Below are 9550 nucleotides of genomic sequence, written 5' to 3'. Positions count from 1 at the left end.
CTCAGCTCACTGCAAGCTCCGCCTCGCGGGTTTACGCCATTCTCCTGCCTCAGCCTCCCGAGTAGCTGGGACTACAGGCGCCTGCCACCTCGCCCGGCTAGTTTTTTGTATTTTTTTTTTTAGTAGAGACGGGGTTTCACCGTGTTAGCCAGGATGGTCTCGATCTCCTGACCTCGTGATCCGCCCGTCTCGGCCTCCCAAAGTGCTGGGATTACAGGCTTGAGCCACCGCGCCCGGCCGAAGGTACTTTTATAAAATAATTTTAAATTTGTGCATGAGACAGTTCCAACTGTGACCCGTCACATGAGGTCAGGCATGACATTTTCCACGTGTAGTGTCATGTCAACACTCAGTTTTGGATTTTGGGACCTGTAATAATGATTTAAACTGTTACAAAAGAGTTCTTAATTGTTTGAATGCATCTGTTTTCATTCTCTTAAGTGACTTTCTCTCCTTCCTCCAGCAAATGAAGAAACACCCCTGCCGCCAGTGTGACAAGTCTTTCAGCTCGTCCCACAGCCTGTGCCGGCACAACCGGATCAAGCACAAAGGCATCAGGAAAGTGTACGCCTGCTCGTAAGTCCTGGTTTCTAACGGGACGCAGTCAGAAGACTCAGGAGGAACCTCTGGAAGGTTTTTAGTGTAGTACCATCAATTTGCTATGCTCCACATTTGCTAGATTACATTTCTATTATTGTTTTGGCATAGAGGTTTTAGATTGGGTTGTCACACTTAAATATGAAAATAAAAAGGAGCATTTTCTTGCATATCTCATGTACATTTTTTCTGAGACCATCTCACTCTGTTCCCCAGGCTGGAGTGCAGTGGTGCAATTTTGGCTTACTGCCACCTCTGCCTCCCAGGTTCAAGTGATTCCCCTGCATCAACCTCCTGAGTAGCTGGATTATAGGCACGTACCACCACTCCCAGCTCATGTTTGTATTTTTAGTAGAGATGGGGTTTCACCTTGTTAGCCAGGCTGGTCTCGAACTCCTGACCTTGGGTGATCCACCTGCTTCGACCTTGTAAAGTGCTAGGATGATTACAGGCGTGAACCCTGGCACCCAGCCTGATCCCTGAGTGTCCTGGGGGAGCGATTGATTGGCAGTACATGGTCTCTCTGCACACACCGAGGTGATTTGGCTAGCTTCAGGGCTGGTCACAGATTCAGTCCTCGGCTGGGCCCCTTTGCAGTCACAGCATATCCTATCTACCACAAATTAGGTAGTCGCTTTACTTAGTATTTACTGATATGTTTTTATATTTATGAATTTATGAAATTTTTGAAAAATAATCGACCTATTTTAATAAAGCAGGCCAAAGATAGTTTAGAAAAGAGGTTGGCTGGGGGCAGTCACCACCGAAGGTGGGGCAGCCTGTGACCAAATCCAAGGGACTGGGTGGGCCAACATCAACCGAGACTGCAGTGGACAGTTATAAGCTGCTACTTCATACATGAACACCAGAACATATCTCATCATTAGTGAAAGTCTATCACTCACTCAACTGGAATGTGCCTGGAGTGGGTTGATAAGAAGAAAGCATGTCTCATGAGAGAGCCAAGGACCCTGAGGCTAAAGCACTGAAATGTTACATGGATGTCAGTGCAGGCCAGGTGGACCCTATGGATCGGGAGAGTCATGAAGGTTGGCTATCAGATTTGCAGGGAGTTATAATTGGGTAGGAATCATCTGATTCAGTGAAGTTGAAGCTGTTTAGTGAGATAAGAGTGATTATGAATAAAGTCTATGTGTTGAGACCAAATCAAAAGAATCAGAATTTAGAAGGATGCTCTGGGCCAAGATGACAATGGGAGGTCTGGCCCATAATGCTTCACTGATAGGTTTTGTTTATTTCCCCATCAACTTACCATAAAATGCTGGGATTGTTCCACTAACTTATGGCCAACAAAAAATTCATCCTCATGGAGACCCCCCCGTCCTTTGTGGGTGATGCTGGCGCCTGCCACTGCCGTGCAAAGGTCTCTAATAGGATGTCATCAGGATTTAGGGCCAATCATTATAAATTCCTCCGAAGCCATTTTGAAGGCAGATTTGAGACCACAAGAGACTTTTTGTCCTTCCCTGCAGTAGCATTATTAATACCTGGTTTTATAGCAGCCATAATGACTAGGGCCATTACCTCCTTTTTTTTTTTTTTTTTTTGAGACGGAGTTTTGCTCTTGTTGCCCAGGCTGGAGTGCAATGGCACGATCTCGGCTCACTGCAACCTCTGCCTTCCGGGTTCAACTGATTATCCTGCCTCAGCCTCCTGAGTAGTTGGGATTACAGGCATGCACCACCATGCCTGGCTAATTTTGTATTTTTAGTAGAGACAGGGTTTCTCCATGTTGGGCAGGCTGGTCTCGAACTCCTGACCTCAGGTGATCCACCCCCCCTTGGCCTCCCAAAGTTCTGGGATTACAGACGTGAGCCACTGCACCCAGCCAACCTGTTTTCTAAACTACCTTTGGCCTGCTTTATTAAAGAAAAGAGGTCAATTATTTTCAAAGAAAACTATTTTGATCTGCTTATCATCTACTGAGTGAACACACATACTCAACTACCATGAGTATAAACATGCATGTTGCTTTTGTGCTTGGAGGCATTTGGGCTGGACACTCATGTCTTTGTCACGGCAGAGGATAGGAATAATTAATAGCAGCACGAAGGAGTCAAGGAGGGACTTTATACTAACGTGTTCAGCATGGTGCTCATTCTGAAAATACTGAGTCATTGAAAACTTTTGAAATGCAATATTTTCTCTTTAAAATTAAAGCCATCTAGACCTGTAAATAAAGGAACACTCCTAGCAAAATGGCTGCTTGCATGTTGAACTGTGGTGTGAACTGAGCTCACTGGACCTGTCCGTGTGAACGGGTGGCTCGGGAGGCCCTTCAACCATGAGTTCCTCCACAGGAGCTTATTTTGTCAGCAAGTGCGTTATCTCCTTGCCTTTCACCCCACAGGCACTGCCCAGACTCCAGACGTACCTTTACCAAACGACTGATGCTGGAGAAGCACGTCCAGCTGATGCATGGCATCAAGGACCCTGACCTGAAAGAAATGACAGACGCCACCAATGAGGAGGAAACAGAAATAAAAGAAGACACCAAGGTCTAACACTGCAGATGTTTGCTTTACAGTGAAATTGTGTTGACCTGCTTTTCCCATTCTTTTTTTTTTTTTTTTAAGTTTTTGTTGCATAGTTACAGTTTTAAAAATTCAGACTGACTGGGCACAGCGGCTCAACGCCTGTAATCCCAGCACTTTGGGAGGCTGAGGCGGGCGGATCATCTGAGGTCAGGAGTTCGAGACCAGCCTGGCCAACATGGTGAAACCTCGTCTCTATCAAAAAATACAAAAAGTAGCCGGGCATGGTGGCAGGCGCCTTAATCCCAGCTACATGGGAGGCTGAGGCAGGAGAATCATTTGAACCCGGGAGGCGGAGGTTGCAGTGAGCCAAGATAGTCATTGTACTCAAACCTGGGGGACAAGAGCAGGACTTTTCTCTCAAAAAAAAAAAGTTTAAAGAAATAGTTTAGGCTGGGCACGGTGGCTCATGCCTGTAATCCCCACACTTTGGGATGACAAGGCAGGCTGATTACTTGAGGCTAGAAGTTTGAGACCAGCCTGGCCAACATGGTGAAACCCCATCTCTGCTAAAAGTACAAAAGTTAGCCGGGTATGGTGGAGCTCACCTGTAATCCCCAGCTACTCAGGAGGCCGAGGCAGAAGAATCGCTGGAACTCAGGAAGTAGAGGTTGCAGTGTGCTGAGATCACGCCACTGCACTCTAGTCTGGGCAAAAGAGCGAGACTGTCTCAAAAAAAAAAAAAAAAAAAAAGATATTTAAAAAGCCCTCCTGTCTTTGGTGCTGTGCTAAGTCTGGAATGTAACCAAGTAAAAGCTTATGTATGCTTTCAGGGAGTTAATCATTGAGTAAAACCTCATCAGAATACAAGTCAGACTGGTGTGGCATTAAAATACAATACTTCAAGTGCTCCTGGTGATGTGTGAAGCCAGGCTCGGTGGCTCACACCTGTAATCCCAGCACTTTGGGAGGCTGAGGCAGACAATCACGAGGTCAGGAGTTCGAGACCAGCCTGGCCAATATGGTGAAACCCCGTCTCTACTAAAAATACAAAAATTAACCGGGCATGGTGGTGCATACCTGTAGTCCCAGCTAAGCGGGAGGCTGAGACAGGAGAATTGCTTGAACCCAGGAGGCAGAGGTTGTAGTGAGCCAAGATAGTGCCACTGCACTCCAGGCCGGGCAACAGTGCAAGACTCCGTCTTAAAAAAAAAAAAGAAAGTGTGTGCAAAGGTAGCTTCAGGTCATGGCCACATGTGAAGGTGCACATGAACAGAGCAGAAAAGCTGGGGCAGAGAGGAGGGACACATGGGCTTGGGAAGGGGATTCAAAGTGGGATTTAGAGCCCTGGAAGGGAAGGATAAATGGCAGATGCAGCAGGGGAAATGATGTCGAAAGAAAGGGTAGGGAAAGCTTCCAGTGGCTCTCAGTCGAAAAGCGAAATGCTGACTGTCTTTCTCACAAGGGGCATTACAGTCCATCTCCGCATCTCTCGGACCCTGGTTCCTGCGGGCTCCCTGAGCACTCCTTCCTACTGGCTCTGGCCACCCTTCTGTCCCCCACTCACAAGCCTATTCCCACCTTAGGCCTTGGCACTCAACAGCTTCCTATGTTTGACTGCTTTCCCCACACTGCATCAGGTCTCTTTTCAAATGTCACCTGTCACCAGGCCGTCGCTGACCATACCACATCACCTAGCAGCTACACATACACCCCCATTGCTTCCCATGGCCTCCATCCCACCCTGCTTGGTTGTCCTGGGTCTGACGTGCTGCGTATTTTCTAATTTGTTTCAGTTCATCTAACTCCGCTGTAACAAATTCCAGGAAGCTAGGAGCTCATTTGTCCGCTGCTGTGCCCAGTGGCCAGAGCAGTGCCTGGTAACAACAGCTAGTGGGTTTCTGTCTGGAGTGGAAGAAAGGCACGGGCCTCTGGGTGGGGTGGCAGACACAGAGCTGTAAAGCCCCTAAATCCCAAAGCGTTCAGCACTTGTTTTCCTGGCAGCTCTAAAGTAAGAGAACCGATCATTTATCAGCCACCGGGACGAATGGTTTTCAATCGTATCATTTGCTCTCTTTCCTTGAAAGGTCCCCAGTCCCAAGCGGAAGTTGGAAGAACCAGTTCTGGAGTTCAGGCCTCCCAGAGGAGCAATCACTCAACCATTGAAAAAGCTGAAAATCAATGTGTTTAAGGTTCACAAATGTGCCGTGTGTGGCTTCACCACTGAAAACCTGCTGCAGTTCCACGAACACATCCCTCAGCACAAATCCGATGGTTCTTCCTACCAGTGCCGGGAGTGTGGCCTCTGCTACACGTCTCATGTCTCTCTATCCAGGCACCTCTTCATCGTACACAAGTTAAAGGAACCTCAGCCAGTGTCCAAGCAAAATGGGGCTGGGGAAGATAACCAACAGGAGAACAAACCCAGCCACGAGGATGAATCCCCCGATGGCGCCGTGTCAGACAGAAAGTGCAAAGTGTGCGCAAAAACTTTTGAAACTGAAGCTGCCTTAAACACTCACATGCGGACACACGGCATGGCCTTCATCAAATCCAAAAGGATGAGCTCAGCCGAGAAATAGCCACAGATGCTCCATGAGGAAAATCCCTGTCCACATTGGAATAAAAAAGACATTTTTGTTACAAAAGGTTTGCAGTATAATAGAGTTAACAGTACTGTCTAGGCTGTTGCAATATATTCTCTTTCAGCGTACCTTCCTTCACCTCGTCGTATATATCCTCGATAAGTATTAAAACAGTATTTGAGTTTCAAAGAGTTTGTATATATTTAAATGAATAACTTTTTATACTCTTTGTTACATGTTTGTATCAGTATTTAGTGGAAAACCATTTGAGTTGTTTTGGGTTAGAATTTTTCTTTTGTACTGTTTCTTTAAAACAGAGTTCTTAGTAACAGGGGCAGTTCCTGAATTCAAATAAACCATTTTGTATGTTTGGATTTTGAATGGGTTGACTAATTACAGGCTAAAATAATGCCTTTTTTAGTGTTTTTAATTTTTAGAATTCACTACATAAATTGTAAGTATTGTGGGTCTCAAAAACACTAGGAACTTTTAAGTGTCTTAGCACTTCCTCGATGTGCCTGCCCTGAGGGAGTGAGTTCACATTTGAGACAACTGCGCTCCACTGTGGGCCTGCCTTTGTTTTCAGGCCACGCCCAAGGGTGTTTAAAGTAGCCTTGCAGGTTGCTCCTTTCCCGGGGTGGATAAAAACTGAAGCCAGGAATCTAATAAGGAATGCTGATTTCCTCAATTCCATTTTGAGGAATGGGGAAGGCTATTTTAAAGAAAAAAAATGGGGCTGTTTTTCTGGGCAGATCTGCAAGGCCGGCTTTAAGAGCACAAGGAGGGAAAGTAACGAAAGGGCTGGACTACTATAAAAGTTACAAATACGTAGTTAGACCAATAGATTTATATAGTCAGGTTTTTGTCATGTAATTTATTAACTATTACAGAAACACAACTAAGAATATCAAGTATTTCTCTGGCTCTTGACAGAAAAAAAATCAGTTGACTTAACCCTTTGCTGTCAAAAGAGTTGGCGTTTCCTGTTCTGGGTGCTACTGCCAAACGTTCTGGTACTTAGAGTCGGGATGCACAACTTCAACCACCGACTTATCAATGCAGCCGCCTGTGTATTGCAATTGGCCGTTACCTTAAGCACTGAGCCACCCGGGTTTAGTTCAGCCATTTCAAGAGTATATTTAACGTCGGTAGTTCTGCTTTATTAAAATGCAGCAGAGGTACTCTTCTGTCCCTTCCGTTTATAGTTCTCTGAGAGAGTTCTATTTTTTGGTTTCGTTTTGTGTTTTCTTTTGCATTTTATATCTTGTATTTATCCCTGAACATGTTTTGTACTTTTTTTTTTTTAAGAAAAGGAATTCTTTTGTGTATATATAGATACTTGCATGATATACTGTAGTCAACGTTCGGTTCCACGAAAGGTCTTGCTGCTGTCAGGTGTTATGCACTCCATCATAACTGTATGAAACACATTTCATATGTAAATAAACGTGGGACATTTGGCCCTTGTGCTTCTGTGAGAGAGTTATTGACGGTGGGTCTCTGACATCTTTGTGAAGCTTGGGAAGTGATTAATTGCAGGGACAAGCTACAGGATGTTGCAGAATTCTTCCCACTCAGAAGAATGGCATATTCGTTCTCATTAGTAATCAGCTATTTTGTCACTTTCTCGTTGACTCCATCAGTACATCGGTACAATCCGAGGGTGTGAATTTCAGCTTGAAATTCCATTGCTGTTACTTGTTATGGTTGTATTGCTCTAAGTTGTATTCATAGCACTTTTATGTTTCTGCATTTGAACCTTGCAATAAGCCTGTGTGGTAAGCCACATAGGTCCGAATAACCTACTTTTACAATTGAGGAAGCTGAGCTCAGATTCAGTTATTTGCCGAAGCCCTCATAGCTGGTAAGTGGCTTTGCATATTAGAACCCAAATATTTTGCTTTCTAAATCTAATGCTCGCTCTATGTGGTTATGTACATATTGACAAATATTCATTTATTCAACAAATAAAAAGTATGTACAAAACATGATACAGAATTTTGTTTTGGCACCATGACTTTATAAATATCCTGAAAGTCTTTCTAAAGTACCCAGAGATGCTTAATATAAAATTAACACCTGTTAAATACATAGATGAGAAAACAAAGTTTTTTAAAATGTCCAGAGGTCTAAAATGAAGAAACTAAAATCTAGATTCCAGAAAAACACTACACAATGCTGTAACCCTGGGGGAAAACCTGGATTGTTCAGCTGAAGAGGGAATTGGTAAACTGGAAAATAGCCCTTGAGAAAATTAGCCTTAGCACAGAGATAAAGTGACATTTCCAATATGAAAGAGAGGTTAGGAATCAAGAACAAAGTGAGAAGATCTAGCTTCCGTTTAATGGAAGTTCCAGAAAGGGGGACTAGAGGGAACTGGGAAGGTAGTGTAGAAAATCTTAGCCATTAATGAAAGACATTAATACTTGGGTCAACAGTGAATGCTCAACAAAATCATGCTGGGACATAAATTCTGCCCATTCTTCATTAGTTGTAGATGCTGGGTGTGTGCATTTGAGGAGGAGTATAACGTGAGGTATGCTCAATTCCTAGGAAGTCCATGTACTCTTGAGTGCAGAAGTGAGAGCTAAGCCTGAAAGAATAGGCTTAGGCCAAGTTGGAAAAACCCTTGAATGAGGCCAGGTATGGTGACTCATGCCTGTAATCCCCATAATTTGGGAACCCGAGGTGGGTGGATCACCTGAGGCCAGGAGTTCACGACCAGCCTGGCCAACATAGTGAAACTTCATCTCTATTAAAAACATAAAAAATTAGCTGGGTGCAGTGGCAGGTGCCTGTAATCCTAGCTACTCTGAGGCTGAGGCAGGAGAATCACTTGAACCTGGGAGGCGGAGGTTGCAGTAAGCTGAGATTACACTGTTGCACTCCAACCTGGGCAACAAGACCAAAACTCCATCTCAAAAAAAAAAAAACCACTGTGAATGATAGAATGAAGGGGTTTGTATTGATAGAGGTAGTCATTTGGACAGGTGAGTGATAGGACCTGGTTAATGGGTGGCAGTGTTTAGGATGGAGTATATCAATCAGGATAGGTCGGGTTATACTGTGGTTATGACCTTAAGTCTAAATAGCTTATCACAAGGCATTTCTTGTTCACGTTCAGTGTCCACTGTGGGTTGGCTAGAGGCATGGCTCCGTATCTCCTTGTCCCATTACCCCACTATCGAAAAGCTGCCAGTTGTGTGGCAGAGGGAAAATGCAATGAAATGCTGTGGCCCAGAAGTGACAGGTGCCACTTCTCACAACTCACTGGCCAAAACCAGTCATGCGGAGCCACCTAGTCACAAGGAGGCTGGGAAGTGCAATCCTCCCACGTGCCCAGGAAGCTGAAAGTATTTGGCCATCACAGGATTAACGTTTAAATTGGCATAGCTATGGTCCTGACACAGTAGGAACACTTGACCTAGGGTAGTGGGAGTAGGCTTGGAAAGTGGCTTCAGCTGTAAGTAGCATTTCAGATATAGTTTCCAGAGGGTTTCTTAATGTAGAATACAGAGAAAGTCTGATCTGAAAGTTCAAGCTTATGTGATTCCTTAAATTTTTTCTCAAGGTTTAGGTTACTTAAAAATAGGGAAGTAGGCTGGGCACGGTGGCTCACACCTATAATCCCAGCACTTTGGGAGGCCAAGGCAGGTGGATCACCCTAGATCAGGAGTTCGAAACCAGCCTGCCCAACATGGTGAAATTCTGTCTCTAATGAAAATACAAATGGCGCCCACCTGTAGTCCCAGCTATTTGGGAGGCTGAGGCAGGAGAATCACTCAAACCCAGGAAGCAGAGGTTGCAGTGAGCTGAGATGGTGCCACTGCACTCCAGCCTGGGTGACAGAGCAAGACTCTTATCTCCAAAAAA

At 44.8% G+C, this 9550-nt stretch overlaps 1 protein-coding gene across 11 annotated transcripts in view; it reads left to right on the top strand.

The window, feature by feature from the left end:
• ZNF532 (zinc finger protein 532) overlaps window positions 1-7668 on the top strand; it is a 133933-nt gene extending 126265 nt beyond the window's left edge. For 4 of the 11 annotated variants that reach the window (XM_017890494.1, XM_017890492.1, XM_017890499.1 and 1 more), the window contains 3 exons: window positions 464-576; window positions 2969-3116; window positions 5180-7665. In XM_017890494.1, the coding sequence (XP_017745983.1) occupies window positions 464-576; window positions 2969-3116; window positions 5180-5674 (756 nt within the window). In that variant the 3' untranslated portion in view covers window positions 5675-7665. Of the gene's footprint in view, window positions 1-463; window positions 577-2968; window positions 3117-5179 lie in introns of all 11 variants that reach the window. The other 7 variants (XM_017890493.1, XM_017890489.1, XM_017890488.1 and 4 more) reach the window with 4 other exon arrangements.
• The last annotated feature ends 1882 nt before the right edge of the window (window positions 7669-9550 follow it).

This window comes from Rhinopithecus bieti, unplaced genomic scaffold (genome assembly GCF_001698545.2).
Source record: "Rhinopithecus bieti isolate Rb0 unplaced genomic scaffold, ASM169854v2 scaffold_17861, whole genome shotgun sequence".
NCBI classification, from domain to species: domain Eukaryota; kingdom Metazoa; phylum Chordata; class Mammalia; order Primates; family Cercopithecidae; genus Rhinopithecus; species Rhinopithecus bieti.
The sequence above is the reverse complement of the archived record's forward strand: the minus strand, read 5'-3'. Positions and strand labels throughout refer to the sequence as shown.